The sequence below is a fragment of the Stylophora pistillata genome, chromosome 8 (assembly GCF_964205215.1).
Source record: "Stylophora pistillata chromosome 8, jaStyPist1.2, whole genome shotgun sequence".
In the NCBI taxonomy this organism is placed as follows: Eukaryota; Metazoa; Cnidaria; class Anthozoa; order Scleractinia; family Pocilloporidae; genus Stylophora; species Stylophora pistillata.
Genome location: NC_142526.1, coordinates 18,167,675 through 18,183,833, shown reverse-complemented (window position 1 = coordinate 18,183,833; position 16,159 = coordinate 18,167,675). Strand labels below are relative to the sequence as shown.

The following is a 16,159-nucleotide window of genomic DNA, read 5'->3' as shown; positions in this document are numbered from 1 at the left end:
TGAACATAATATGCATCGTTTGATTGGTCAATGCCCTATGGTTTTCAAGAGGATGATTTATCAGGTTATAGAGCCTGCATTTGATCGGTGGCAGCTACGACAATTTTCAGGTGTTTCCATAATGGCGGACGAAGATTTTCCAAATTTGATCTTATGTCGGGTTTTGAAGTAATGCAGCCAAAAAATACAAATTTTGCAGAAAACATAAAGGAAATCGACAAAAGCAGAGCTGGTAGAGAAGACGAAACAAGCAGAAGACAAAGAGCTATATTTGCCCGTCCAAAATGCCCAAGCGAAAAAAAAACAAAGAAGCAACTAAGTGGGCAAATTTCGTATTTACACGTAATATCTATGATCCATAACTATCTTAGAAATAAATTCTTATTTCGAAAAAAAGTTTCAAACATGAAGTTAACGCAACACAAATATCGTTTAACTTGTTGCATGTACTTTGGTAACTGTCAGTCCAGTTCAAGTTTTTACAAGTATTTACAAATGACTAACTGGTAATATTTTGCACATTTTGAGGCAAGAAGTTACTATAAATTTAGTAGTGAAGTAGCTAATTCTCTCGGTCTTGTTTGTACAGCATGGAATAAACAAAAAGCTATAGGAGTAAGTTTTCCAGAGATGATGATTGAAGAACTAGACAAAAGCTCCCGCCTATTCTGCGCAGAAGCCAGAAACAAAGAAGGCGTAAACTACAGCCGAGCTGCCCTACTGTCCCTAAGAAACGGCATTGAGAGAGAATCTTGAAACATCACCTAACAACCGAGGATTAAGGCTAAGTCAAGACCCGCGTTTTGTGCTCTCTAACAAACTGCTTGATGCGAATGCAATGGTCAACAGAGGTGTGAAATTCACTGCATTTTATGCGATTTGATCAACGTGTATTGCATTAAAAACTTTGCAACGTTCGAAAAGTACGGGTATGCAATTATAAAAAAAACCTTTTGGTATGAAGTATACAGAAAGTTTCTAACGAAAACCAAGATAATATAAACTGTTCGTAATCTCATACGAAAACTGAATGTAATGTCCTGTTTTAACGGGATCATCAATTTCAATTTATGTCCCTTCACTTTCAACTAAAGGAAGTCAAACTGCCCAGCAGAGAAATACTTACCATGGTGGCACTGTTGCCATTGTGGTATTTGCAAGAGGCTATTGTTCGAAGCGTGTTATGTTAATATTAGACATCTCTTTCCTAACACTGTTCACATAAAATCAGTTGGAAAGTCTCTTAAAGAGAATCTAGTAGACACAGTTTTGTATTTAGTACCAAATTTTTGCTTTGGCTGAACTTAATGTCGACGAATGCTCGTAAGTCTTAGGCAGAATTCATCGGGGTGGTATCAAAACAATGAGATGTTGTTAGACAAAAAATACACCACGCCACTATGTCCGAGGCCTTCTCGGTAGCCATGCTATCGTGAATGAGTTGGCACATCTGACTTATTTGTGTACAAAGCTGTTAAAATTCGTTATCTTCCATTTGGTTTTTACCTGCTTCGGTCCGTGGGTATCAGAGAAGTGTTCCGATAACATTGCTAGAGATTATAAAGCTGAACATTGAGTTTTACTGTGTTTAGAAAGTGCTCTAGCAAGATAAGTATTCTCGCTGAGTTAATTCTCGTCCAGGAATAAAGCATAATTATTTCGCATGCCTAAATTATTTGAATCCTCTTTATGGAAATGAGTGACAATTGACTCAGTATTTTGTTGATGCGATTGTTTATTTCTTTAACAAAAGCGTAACCGCTCGTCTTCTTTACTGGATCCTGGCAAAAATGAAAATCTAAAAATACGGAAATTTGGTCTTTTTCGGAAGCGAACTCTGCACTGCAGTGAGGTAAGTTTTATTAATACTTCTCACTAGCAATGTTTAACGCTCTGCTTTGGACTCAATAAACTTGAGCGTTGCCGCCAATAATATCATTACGATTTTGCCACTTTGCGCTCATAATCTTATAAGCTATCAGCGAAGAACGTCGCTTTAACTTAAACGCAAAAGGACGTTTTTAGTCTTATTTCGATAGTAGTGTTAGAAAGTATTCGAGCCATTCCGTCTCCTGCTTTATGAAGATATGGTTTTGAATTTAAACAAGCTTATAGCAAGCATATAGTATTCAAGAACGCTGAAAATTATGTGGTGCCTAATAAGTACATACCCGTAATTTTTCAAACATTACTTAGTTTTTAACTTAATACAAAATTTATCAAATGGCACATTCGTAAGCGTTTAGTGCTAATAACCTCTTTCAGTGAAAACAACTTTGCGTTCTGCAACACCGCGACCAAATTAATCATGTATGCAAAGCGAAAGATTATGCGAACCATGAAAGAAAATGGATGCAATTTAATGTAAAGAAGAGATTTTAAATCATTCCTAACAGCCCTCTTCTTTTCTACCTTTTTCTTAGCAAATGGTCATAACATTTGATTTAAATTGTTCTAGAAATAGCTAATTATAAGTTTGGCAATTTAGTAGGAAGTAACCGGTTTTTTTAAGGTTATGTGCAGGACCTTCCTCGTGGAGGGTAGAAAACTGCTCGCGGAAGGCATAACTGATGAATCTGAAAAAATGATAACAACAAACAGCGCTCTAGAAAAGATGAAAGAAACGATAAATTTGATTACAACTTCGAATGAGGAAGATGGTACCTTATCCAGAATTTTGACCTGACTGAAATAACTGGCTTTCAAGAAAGTGAAGCGTTAAATGAATCCCGCTAAACGACCAAACTGAACTAAGAGTGTGACTTCTCGACTGGTTTTCTCTTTATTATTATTATTATTTGCAACCGGCCAAACTTCAAGTCAATGATCATGAAGGTTGAGAGATCTATTATCGGTACCTAGCCGAGGTTCAGAATGATCATCTTTGCAATTGTATGTGATAAAAAGTTTGAAGTCAGAAAAGAATTGCAAAACAACAAAATTTTCTGTTTAGATTTTACCTGGGACCAACATCATAAATAATTGATTTAAAGAAGGCCCCCAGCCATTTACAACAGGCAAAGACCGCTATTTCGTCAGACATTAAGGAGAAAAAAACTAATTGAAGTTTAAATGAACAAATCATCGCCTGTTTTGTGTTCTAAATACTAACCAATTGCAAATATTGCCATATAAACTTAATTCTTCCAAAAGAAAATATGAGATTCCTTGAGAAGTGTTTATCAGAAACATAAACAATGCGGCATTGTTCCCTCGAACAATACGACAAACAGACAAATGAAAGATTTCCAAGCTTCTGTTGACTTGTGACAATTGCCAATCACCTTGTAATTATATCCCCCCACAGTGAATTGGCGCCAATTATTCATTTCATGTAAACCAAGTTAGATATGTTCTCGCTCATAAAATGAGTTTCCTTGAGCAAATTCTAGAGTAAGAGCCTGAGCGTTAATCGTTGGTCATAGTTTAAAAGCTGAACACGAAAATGCAAGGTGAGTGAAAGCAATAGCATCCAGCAGAACAACGATTTCGTTAGGAAAGTTATGCCCGTGTTTTGGTCTATTGATTGCATGGTAAGCAATGATATATACCATTGCTGTTTTGGTGTACATCATGTATTTGATTGATTAACTCGTGTATTGCAGTTCGATACAAGATGTGGGCATAAAATCTTAAGAACGTTTCGAAACAAAGCAGGGGAAACTTCATGTGGGTTTCGCAATGTATATGGGTCTGAAAGCTTTTGCTGGTGGAGGACCCCGCTGAAAATCGCCTTGGCAAAATGGACTCCCTCGTGAAATATCATTACTCTCTAACATAATAACCGGGTACAACAAAACACCTTCACAAAGATTCAATCATTCTGTTTCATCGACATTTAACGAAGGAGAGTTTTAAGTTAATGTTAAGGTTTGTTAGGATTTAAATTACGTGACCTAATTACATCACGAAATGGAAAGCAACCATGCATGATTTGTAAATCATTGAGATGAGCAGCACGCCACATTGGGTTTACTTTCTGTTATATTGTAACATGGAAGTTTCTAAAACTCCCTTGAAATTTCTGGAATTTATGATTACTTGATGACGCTTGGTGATATGTTACTGATTAAGTCTGGGTAAGCATCGGCCTAAATTGTGCCATTCGGCTGGAGTGCAGACCTTATGCAATTTCGCTCACAATTATTCAAATGATTTACCTTGTCACTAAGTGTGCTTCCGATTATTTGAATAAGCTCAATGCTAACAGTGGGCAAATCAATATAAACTTAAAAAAACCCACAATGAAGCTCCTTCAAGGCTATTTTACACCTTGAAATATACTGAAGTCATTAAAATCAATCACGACTATATAAACAAACCAAAACAATCTGTTTTTCTTCGGTTCCAGATTGTTTCCAACAGAACGTACGCACGTTGCGCACGACGTCTCTTCTTTTTTATCATTATGCAAAAAGTCACGCAGTTTGATAAATGACTCAGTAATGGCTGTGATTAGTAATGAAGTCTTGAAACTATTCTGAGTGCTACTTCAGCGTCATTGAAGCAGCAACAGCGAAATTGGCATAACCTATACGTCCACTGAATTGACTTTACTCTTACTTGATAACACCATTGTGATCTTTAGCACAGTCTTTCCTTTATTCGTGCTTGTAGTATGAGTGAACACGCTGTCATTTTCCTAGAGAATGGACTTGCTCTCCTCACTAAACTGACCACCTCCTCAGGTGTGTCAGAGGTTGTTCAAATGAGCGCAGATAGATGATTAAACGCAAAAGTATGGAAAATAATCCTTTAAGTAGATGTCAAATAGTTGTGACCGTAAAATACTCGGTTTACTCTATAATTCAAGGATTGTAGTCTTCTTAAACAATTTGAAACTAGACTTCTAAATGATTTATTTTTTGCCGTAGATGGTCTGCAAAAAACTACTTGCCAACTTAATTCGCAAGAAGCCGAGCGAAGCATGGGTCCCAGAAATTCCACTGAAAAGATGCCTGACAGCCATAGACCTCACCTCACTAGGTGTTGGCACAACAGTCGGCACTGGCCTGTATGTGGCCATTGGGGAGCTAGCTCGGTGTGTCGCTGGTCCTTCAGTCGTCCTCTCTCTCCTCCTGGCCTCCAGTGCCGCTTTTTTGTGCGCCCTTTCATTCGCTGAATATGGTAGCCGTTTTCCCGATGCTGGATCTTCATATCTGTACACTTATGCCACTCTCGGTGAAATATCTGCGTTTATTGTTGGCTGGAATGTTGCTCTGGAGTTTTTAATCACTGGAGCCAGTCTTGCACGAACTTGCAGCAGATTTATAGATTCTGCTTCTAACGGACAGGTGTTCCTCTTCTTATCAAAACATTTTTCAAAATACTGGATTATTCCCGGGGAGGAACCCTTTCCAGATCTGCTGGCAGCTGCATTAGTACTCGCAGTAATGGCTATTTTGTGTTTGGGAGCTCGTACCTCCACAAATTTCCACAATTTAGTGACAATCATAAACTTAGGTTTTATCCTCTTTATAATTGTTTTCGGATTCTTCTTCGTAGATTTAAATCATTGGAAAAACAATTTCATGCCTTATGGCGTCTCAGGTGTACTAGAAGGTGCAGCAGGGGCTTTCTTTGCCTTCTCCGGATTCGATATCGTCGCGGAGGCCGCTGAGGAAGCGGTAGATCCTGAGAAAAACCTCCCCAAGTCATTCTTCATCACCATCATACTCAGTACGTTGGCGTATATAAGTGTAGCCTCAGTACTCACTCTAATGGTACCCTATTATGACTTAGATAAGTATGCACCATTGGCAGAGGCCTTCGGGCGCAAGACCTTTTCTGGTGCTATGTATATTATAGTGAGCGGAGGTATCTGTGCCACTGTCAGTGCATTACTCTGTGCAGTCTATTCTACTTCAAGAATTGTTTATTCCATGTCAGTGGATGGGCTGTTGTTCAGATGGTTTTCCAAGGTGCATAGCACAACCCAGGTACCGTACAGAGCTACTTTGGTATCTGGTATCATCACAGCTTTGATAGCACTCATGTTTGACGTAAATCAAATGGTAAGATAAAGCCCCTTTTTTCTAACTTGGTGTTGCGACACCTCTAAACGAATCATATCTGATATTATCACAAAAAAAACCAATTACGAAATGTTGCAAATTTTTCCGCGCTTTTGACTGTCCCAATTTGTCTACGTTGACAGTCTGGCGAATGGTCATCGGTTTCCACTGATTTTGTTGTCGACGATGATCTTTATTTTCTTGCTTCTTCTGCTTATTCAAATCCTCATTTTCCAATATGACTGTATTATTAGTGTTGACAATCAGGATTTTTTAATTTGGACCACCAGGTGGAACTCCTTTCAATTGGAACATTAGTGGCTTACACAAAAGTTACCATCTCCGTTCTTGTGAGCCGCTTCCAGTCTGGAGTACAAAGTGTTCCTGAAAATTATGAAGGAAATACCGGCATAACTCAGTGGCTTCACAACATTTTCTCCAAGGCTAAAAGGACGCAAAAAGATCAATCAAGCGGCACAGCATATCAGCAAATAACAGATGAGGAAGACTCATGCAGTCGTCCGCCAACTCCCCGTGCTGAGGTCACTGAAGCAACAACATTTCGTGCAGAAGTGGCTGTATTTTTCCTTGTGATTTCTTTAGCAGCGTTGGCTGTGATATTGAGCTATTCATTTCAACACGTGTTCGTAAAAGGTGAATGGTGGGCAATCTTTCTCCTTACTCTGTTCTCAGGAGCAGTTATCGTTCAACTTTTTGTCATTCAGCTTCAACCAAGGAACTCTGCGACGTTTCCTTTCATGGTTCCTGGCGTTCCCTACATTTCAGCATTAACCATCTTCATCAACGCTGTGTTAATGGCAAATCTTCAATGGGGGACCTATGTTCGCTTTGGCGTTTGGATGATGTTAGGTGAGTGCATACGCAGTCTTTCAAGTAGCCAGTCCGTGAGTCAGTCAGTGAGTCTGTCAGTTTCAGTCGGTCATAGGGTATATCAGTTAATCCACGGTCAGTCAACCAGACGGTACATCAGTCAGTACCTTGGTAAGTCGGTGGGTGAGAAAGTGCATCAGTCAGTCATTCAGCTGGACGGTACATTAATAGGTCAGTCGGTTGCTCAGTCAGACAGTAAGTCACATGGCTCATCGTTCAAGACAGCAGTCAGTTAATCAGTTGGACGGCACAGAAGTCAGTCAGTCAGAGAGTACATCATTTAGGTAGTCAAACAGTATTTCAGTCAGTCAGTCAGCCAGACAGTACGTAAGTCAGTCATTCAGACGGTACAAATGTCAGTTAATCAGTCAGACAGTACATCAGACAGTCAATTTGGTTTTCTCAACTGAGTTGATGATGTAAATTGGCCACCGTAAAGAGTTTCTTAAGCTGACGTTTCAAGCGTTAGCCCTTCGTCAGAGTGAAATAAAGAACCGAATATCATGTTATACCCCCACCGACGCAGAACCCATTTTCTTTACAAACTTACCGCCTTAATTCACCACAAAGTCAGTCAGTCAGTCAGACGGTACAGCAGAGTCAGTCAGTTGGACAGTACACCAGACAGTCAGTCAGCTTCGGTCAGTCAGTCCTTCAGCGAGACAGTCGGTTTGTCAGTCAATGAGTCAGTCAGCAGGTATATTAATCAATCTCGGTTGGTTACGAAATCAGTCCGTCATTGTCTCACGGTCAATCAGCAATCTAGTCCTTTCACTGATTGATTAGTCATTGCATACCACGTAACATATAATTTCTCCCTTGGGAGCTTTCCTACGCCTTATCTCATGCATTCCAATCTCCTTTTTGTTTTTCATACAGGTTTCATCATCTACTTATTTTATGGATATCGGCATAGCACAGAAGCACTGAAACCAGTCGTCAAGGAAATATATGATGTAACATTAGAAACTCCAGAGGTCGAACAAAAGATGACTAAACCTCAACCTCCGTAATGAGCATGACTTCAGTAGATACTTTGCAATCGCAGATGCAACGTGTTTCTTCTCCCGAATGCGTGGCTTCCTAGAGTATAAATTATGATTTTCCATACGTTACTCTTCTATGTACCATAGTCTACATAATTGTAACGTGTTTAAATTTGGCTCAGTGACCCATGAATGTTCTATCTAGTATAATTTTGAGAGCTGCCAAATGTAGGTTTGATGAGACTAAGAAAACAAGGTTCGAAAAGTGGACTGACGCCTTCTAACTCCACCTTCGAGCATCTAAGATGGTTTATGAGGACAAAAAGGGTCAATTTGGATTTTGTGTCTTTTAAGTTCAGAATCAAAGTTGAAGCTCGGGGCTCTTTCTTGTTCCCCCACAAAATCTTGTATCCTAATAGGCCTCGACGATTTTTCCCCTTTTGATCGGGCTAAATTTACTTGAAGACATCTTACCATAAGGTTTTCAAAATGGACAAGCATCAAAACTGATATTTTGTCTACGAGAGGACTGTTTGTAATTCTCAGTGTAGTAATACACATCTGCTCTTTATCAATATATCAGTAATCAAACCATCAGAATAACTGCGGCATGTCTGCAAATTGTCTGTAATTCTGGTGGTCGCTGGTCTTCTCGAAGAATATGCTAAGGAATGAAGAGCCTTTGATGTTCAAACTCTGTACCTGAACTTTAATACTTTCGCAGAATTTTGTTTGTGAAAGTAAGTTTTTAAAATAATTTTACTAGAGTTTCGTCCGACCGATGCAAACCAGAGTTCTTCAAGGAGTTTTTCTCAATCAAAAATATCGTTGACCATGTTCTATCAAAACCATATCTTAGAGAATACGCTGCTTACTGCAATCCGGGGATAGGAAACTGTGGAATTGGTACAACTGAAATATTTTTGCAAAGAGTGTCTATGTCTGAAAGACGTTGATGAAGCATTATTTCACACGGTGTCAAAAGCCTCATTCAAAAACTTGATTTACTCAGACATTCGAAAAATTATAGGTATTAATTAATGCAAACCGTAATTCAGAAACAAGCCAACTGGAAGCTAGTCATTATGATGGTTCGTACTAAACACAGAATGGCACTTTTAGTTTGGCGATAACATTTAAGTTAAGTAGGATGAGTTTCTAATGAAACCATGGCGCTGAATCGGTGGGGGTATCACAAAATAACAAAATTTTCCAACTTTTCGAAAGAATGGACAATTCTGAGACGATGCTAAAAAGTGTAAGTAATAAGCGCAGATTCATTTTTGTCAAAGCCGCTGACAAACGCGACGCATTGATTATTTGGCGGGCTGACCTCTAAAAAAGAAGCTTTGCAGCAACTTTCTGCCGACACCTCTTCTAATGAAAAAAACAGGATCAAACTCTCATTTCCGTCATCCAAAACACTGCCAACAAATGAATGAAAGGGGTACATTTCTGAAGAAACTGAGGTGCTCTGTCGGTGGGGGGTGTAACGAGATCATTTGAGTTTATCAAACGAGTTGATGTTATGAATTTGTCACAATAATGAGCCTAATTTCTTAGGCTCACGAGTTTTGGGGCCAATCAAGCTTGCTTCCCAGTTAAAAACCAGTAGAATTATCAAGCACATTTCGATAAGGACAATTAACTGCAAAGGAATCTCGCCTGTGCAAGATCACAGAATAAAAAGCCTGGGTGCAACTGCTAAGCAAAAGACTTAACAGGTGGTTACGTAGCTACAGTTTATAGCTAATTAACGTTAGGAGGACCCTATATCGATTGATTATGGTTAATCACATCAGGCACAAGTTAGTGAACCAAATAATGCTCACAATTCGACAAAACAACATCCGCACTGGATTTATCCTCCGCGTTTTGTCGGTAGTCAGTTATATTCAGTTTTTCGCCCTTTGTTGCTAACCTTCACACTTTACCATTGAACTATTTAACTTTTTGAAATGATATTTGAGTAAAACGAAACTTGTGCTGTGAGAGAAATTTCAACTCAAAGTAAGAGATTATTAACTGTAACCGAATGCGTGTAGAGCTGCAACGTAATCTGAAATTTCCATTCATTTCAACACCAAGTATGGGCGAAAAGGTGAGGCGAAATTATGTCAAACTGGTATAAATGGATTATTTCCCGGTGATGCTGCTCTCAAAATTAAACTTGCGAACCAAGTGTTGACGGGGGAAGAGAAAATATAGAGGAAAGGATCGGCCAAATGATTATCCTGGGCGTAGAATTTACCACAAATTATAACATCACTTAAAGAGAACACATCAAGAATAAGCTGAGCTTGTTGAAGACTTTCTTTTTATCACTGGAATTATTCCCACTTATACGAACAAAAAGAATCACCAAAACCTTTCAGATGGTTCAACAACTAAGTAAATTCAAAAAAACATGCTAAATATTATTCCAGGTTAATTCACAACCGAAGCCACATCATCCAAGATGGAGGTTGTCTTTTTCGATTACAGCAGACACTAGGGGCGGGTTATCCAAACAAAGTGTAGCCATTGTTTGACAATACCGCGTTATAAACTATCTTGAATTTGGCTGAGTCTTTTATCTGAACTTTCATTTTTTGTGAACAGTGTCAAGAGGGCCGAAAGCTAGCAAAGGAAGGACATTTGTTTAATGAAGACACCCTTATGGAGAATACCTAAGGTCAACTGCTTGCGTAAAACCGCAATTTGGGCTAGATCTCGTGAAAATAACCGGCCCTTAATGTCTGCTCCCTAAGTAGTTTGTTTCAGTTGGTTAGTTAGTCATTTAGTTAGTTAGTTAGTTGTCATTTAGTTAGTTAGAACGAAGCGCCATCGTAAACGGCGCAGTAGTGCTAATTACAGACGGAGTAAAAAAGCGAAGAGGAATGGGTCAGATAGGGTATTTACGCGACCCGTCCCAAGCCTCCCTCGTTTTTTGATTCCGCTACTATGGCGGTTTCCTACCGCGCTTCGTTTTGCAAATTGAACGCCTGGAAAGAGGCTACCCCCGAGGGAAACAGGCACCCCTGATGGAAAGATAGAGTAAGATTCATTAGAAACTGTGGTGCTGCGTCGGTGGGGAAGTATAACAAGGTAATTTTTGTCTTATCCACTGAGTTGATAATTTAAAAAGTTGGCAAAGCTCACGGTTCTTGTGTTAGCCTTGCGTCAGAGGGAAACACTTACTATTTTGTTATCTAGAGTATCAGTGCTTCCCGGGATGAAGCTCTCTTTGCTGCTTCCAGACAATTTGTTGCTACCTCTCTGCTAGTTCTCGTCCGTTCTCTGGTTGTATTCTAAAGCCAAATAAGTAATCAATGTCTGGTCTCTCGGGAAACAGTTAGTTCTGTTTTCTATCAGGTCTCGGTGTTTACCTCTTCTTCGTCGAGAGAAACATTGAGACTCGTGACAAAACAAAACTAACTATTTCCTTCAGAAGCAGACATTAATATCCCCCACCTTCGCAGACAATAAGGTGAATCATTGGTTTGAAGTTTGTTTGTCACACACGAATGTTTTAACTCAGTTTATTCATTTCGATGTTGAATAGTGAATAATACGTGATTCTTAGACCGGGAAAAGATTCGCTGAGACGAACTCGTACTTCTTAAATGAGTCTGTTCCCCAAAATAACAAAAACAGCCACCAAAATAAATCTATAGGATTCTACGGCTGTGAGGTACCTTCCTTAGGAATATCCCAAACGCATGTTTTGCTTCATGAGACAAATTTTGCGCAGACATTTTCAGAGTTTGGTGTTTCAGAGAAAGATGAAAAAATTTTCGAAAAAAATTTGTACGGCCTACGGAAAAACGACAGGATATCACGGCAAGAAAGAAACGCTTACCTCAGCACTGAGCTACGCTGAACCGCCAATAAAAAACTCCTTCATAACAAGCCAGTTAAAAATTACTCTTGTTCCTACTTTTTCTCATCATTGCATCGATCCTTACCACCGTCAAATATTCATCGTCAAAATTATGAAATCTTGCCATATTTCAACCCTCACAGGACACAACAGGAGGGTAAATTTTGATTTCACTATGGTTCTCTGTTAGATTGCACGAGCGGGGCCGGACGGGTCATGTGATAAATCTAAATATGATTCATCGGTGATAACGGTTCTAGTCACTCGCTAATGAGAATTTACAGATTTGAAATAAACTGATGGCTGTTCAGACATTACGCACCTTTGAGATGGGACATTGGCTAAAATTCTCTTGTTTATGAGCGAAAATTCTGCGAAAGAGAGCTGAAGGATAAGGGTGGACTTCAATCACTTGCTTTAAGTGTTTCCATGGTACCGTTTGCTGGAACCGCACCTGCACTTGTTGATTTCAGATTTTATCATATTTTAATCTTATGAAGAGATTATAAACCAACGTGTTGCGAAATTTAAAGTAGACCTAAATCAAATTGAAATATAATGGGTCAAGGGGATTAGTTCTTTCAGTTTATAATCTCTATCATTATATTACTATCGTTGCTTCCGCCGTGAATAGCTTTTATGACATAACAAGTTACATGTGAGCTCCATATCGTGATAAAGCATCAGCTTGGAACCTGATGAATTGACCGATAAGGCGATGCGCACTACGTTCATTACGTCATAACTTAGGAGGGTTCCTTAGCCTCACTTTCGTGTCCAAACATTGCTGCCAATCTCACGCCTCTGAATCTGTCATCTCACCTGGAAGGACCCAGAAGCGAAAGTAAGTGTAAAGCATCTTGGTTTCGCCTTATTGAACCAGTTTTCTTTCCACCGTGCAGCAGGTAAGAGCTTTTCTAAAGCCTCATTGAATGATTACTGCATGTAAGTTTGACTAGTTAGAGTTCTGAAATTTACATGAAAACTCTCAAACGAAACATGTTTCCTCTGTTGCTGAATAATTTATATCTGCGGAAGAATTACTTTCGATTTAACTCTTTGAAAATGAAAAAAGGAAGGTTTATAGATTCCAAAGCTCCCGAATATCTGACAATAAGTTGTACTCTTGATTCTTCATTCTGATTTTTGCAATTATCGTTTTTAATGGCTAGATTTATATGTTATGTTGATCTTTCAACATTGTTTCTGGGAATATTCAATCATGAAAAACAGTCTAGACATACGAATTGAATCGATTCTACCCGACTCGAACTGACCGGCAGATCGAAGCAATTTTCGGTAAGATTCTTCATATTTTTGTCCTATACTCTTAGAAATATCAAGCAGGTCGATATTTTTGCAATTATAAGATTGTTATGCTGACCTCAGCAACTTGGTCTTATTTGAATCTGAAGTGCCAGTATGACTTTAATTATCTTAAGCTTGTTGAAGCAGACTTGAAGACATGGCAAATATTATTGGTTTTAAATATAATGCCATCATCAAAACCATTCATTAAATATAGTGAAGAACCAAAGAGATAAAAGAAAATCAATATTCAAACAGTCTTGTAAAGATCAAGTTTCTGTATTATTTCCTGCGGGAGATAATCGAAGAAATGTGTTACTCAAATTTATAAAGTTTTCTATAGACACACCATGTTTGTGTCCCTCTGAGGGCACATTAATAGGGTGGCCAGAAGCCAACAAAATCACATGTCATCAAATTTTTCCTCGGGCTTTTCAAGGGAAATGCCTAAGTTGAAATGTCGGCTTTTTTTGTTTTTTTTTTCGTTCGGTCGCAAATCGCAGTCAAGTCCTTAACACACATGCACAATGTTTTGACTCTAAAGTATGAGAGACGTTTTGACTGATGAGCACATGCCATGGCAGAAGAAGAGGAGTTTCTGCGGTACAAAATCAGCACAGATACTGTATATGATTAGCTCAAAACCCATACAAGATATGCACACAGTGTATGTGGTAGACCATCACTAAAAGATGCTGAGCGTTTTCAGAACACCACTAACCCTTGGTTACCCTCTTCTTTCACAGAAAATGAAAATTTCTCTAAATATTAACAGTTAATGAGCTACTCATCCAGGTTAAATGAATTCACTCAAACCAATAAACCAAAATATATTAGCTAAAATATATTAGCCCTGTAACTCCAAATGGAAATAAACAAATTGAATGCTAATAGTATAAAATATGTAGTTGTAATTGTAAGATTGTAATGCTCACCTCAGTAACTTGGTCTTATTTGCATCTGAAATTCCAAAATGAATTTCAGTATTATCTTAAGCTTATTGAAGTAGACTTGAATACAAGGTAAATGTTACTGGTTTTAACTGTAATACCATCATCAAACCCATTCAACAAATACAGTCAAGATCCAAGGAGGTAAAAGAAAATGAATATTCAAACAGTCTCGTAAAGATTAAGTCACTGGAATGTTTCTTGCAGGAGATATTCAAAAAATGTTTTACTCAATTTCATAAGGTTTTGTATGGAGATGCCATGTTTGTGTTCCTCTGAGGGGCTCAAATATGGCGGCTGAAGCTAACTAAATCATTTGTCATCAAATTTTTACCCTGGCTTTCTAAGGGAAATGCTCAAGTTGAAATACCACCTTTTTTTTTTTTCGTTCCGTCGCAAATGGCAGTCAAGTCCTTAACATGCATGTGCAACATTTCAACTCTGGTGTATGTGCAATGTTTTGACTGATGAACACGTGGCATGGTGTAGAGGTGAAAGAAGAGGAGTTTCTGTGGTGCAAAATCAGCACAGATACTGTGTATGATTAGCTCAAAACCCATACAACATATGAACACAGCATATGTGGTAGACCATCACTAAAAATGTTGAGCATTTTTGGAACACTACCAACTATAAATTACCCTATTCTTTCATGGAAAATGAAAATCTCTCTAAACTTTACAGTTAGTTAATAATCACCAGGTTAAATGAAATCACTATCACTCCAACCAATAAACCATTTAATGTAATAGCTTAAGTATACTAGCCCTGTAACTCCAAATGGAAACAAACAAATTGGATGGAAATAGTTTGAAATATGTTTTAGTATATTTCACAGGTTCATGAAAAACATTCCAACAACCCCATAAAATGAATAGTTCATCTGCTAATAAGCTTCAGTAGTGACTTTTTGTTTTCTGTGTATGATTATTAAAATAAGCAATTGGTTTTCTTTGGTGGGTTACCGGTAAGTGTCATCACCCTAGCACTTGGGGCTGTTTATAATTAAAAGCTACTTTTTTTTAATTTTTTGACCCACGTGAGAGCATGCTCGGCCGCTATTTTAATATCGTGTCACACAAAAGCTCGGAAATTCAATCTTGCTTTATCACCAGATGAAAAACCCTATCCACCTGAAAGTTTGTAGAAAGATAAGTCTTCACACTGAGCTGTTCTAATAAAACTTTGGAGCATTTAACTATAGAAAATATTCATGTACACCCTGTATATAAAACAAAAATTCATTGAACATTGTTTTCCTAATTTTTCTATCAATTTTAATTCCAAACTCCCATCAAAAAGGTTCAACTTCTAAAAGCTTAAACCATTTCAGAATTTAACTTAAATAATCAATTTCTCTTCTGAGTTTTTGAACCAAGATATATACAAAAAGCACTTAATTGCATGTGTGCAAATGGCAGTCAGGCTCAATTTACCTGGAACAGCCCATGTATTTCTGTTTCTCACCATTTTCACTGCATTACCGCAGTAGGGTAGGACTAGAACGGAACATATGCGATCCATGCGAGTAGTCCACCCATTAAATCCAACCCCAGGGGAGGACATCCATCACAGTAATCTCGTGCGTGGGAAGTTAACGTCTCCTACCCCTAACCCTGCAGGAGACAGGACCTCCATTTATTCGTCCCTATCCGAGAAGGCTAGAATATCTAACCATTACTTGATGATATAGAAAGGTAGTATATTCTCAATTATTTTAAGACCTTGAGTGTTGGTCCGGCCGGGGCTTGAACCCTCGACCTCCCGCATAACAGTCCAGCGCTATTTCTATTTCAGAGTTTATATTTTCAAGAAGAAAGATTGGTGTACATTGTGTTTATAGCTTGTTTTGTTGGTCTTTTATGCCGTCATTTTGATAATGAATCTGGCCTGTTGTTGATCCCTTCAGTGCTGAGTTTTTTTGTGGAAAAGAAAAGAAAATTGGAAAAATAGAAAGTTGGATGTCATTTATAGGGTGGGTCAGTGTTCAATCTAGAAATTAGCTAAAGTGGGTCAGGTGTCCCTCATAAAAATTTGAATTGAGTCATTTCATAAATGGTCTGGGTCAAACTCTGATGTTGAAACTTTGAAAAACTGAAATCATCTATCACCAACTGGTACATCAAAGTTTTTATGCTTTTCACAGTT

The 16,159-nt window shown here is 38.3% G+C and overlaps 1 protein-coding gene across 2 annotated transcripts; it reads left to right on the top strand.

Moving 5' to 3' along the window:
- The first annotated feature begins 1,723 nt into the window (after positions 1 to 1,723).
- On the top strand, positions 1,724 to 9,075 carry LOC111340043 (cationic amino acid transporter 4). 2 transcript variants are annotated; one of them, XM_088731596.1, is made up of 4 exons: positions 1,724 to 1,852; positions 4,875 to 6,014; positions 6,305 to 6,884; positions 7,785 to 9,075. In XM_088731596.1, the coding sequence occupies exons 2-4, from the start codon at positions 4,875 to 4,877 to the stop codon at positions 7,916 to 7,918; spliced, it is 1,854 nt and encodes a 617-aa protein (XP_088587722.1). In that variant the 5' UTR covers positions 1,724 to 1,852; the 3' UTR covers positions 7,919 to 9,075. The 2 variants fall into 2 exon arrangements, with proteins under 2 accessions (XP_088587722.1, XP_022802551.2); XM_022946816.2 differs by lacking the exon at positions 1,724 to 1,852 and adding an exon at positions 3,295 to 3,452.
- The last annotated feature ends 7,084 nt before the right edge of the window (positions 9,076 to 16,159 follow it).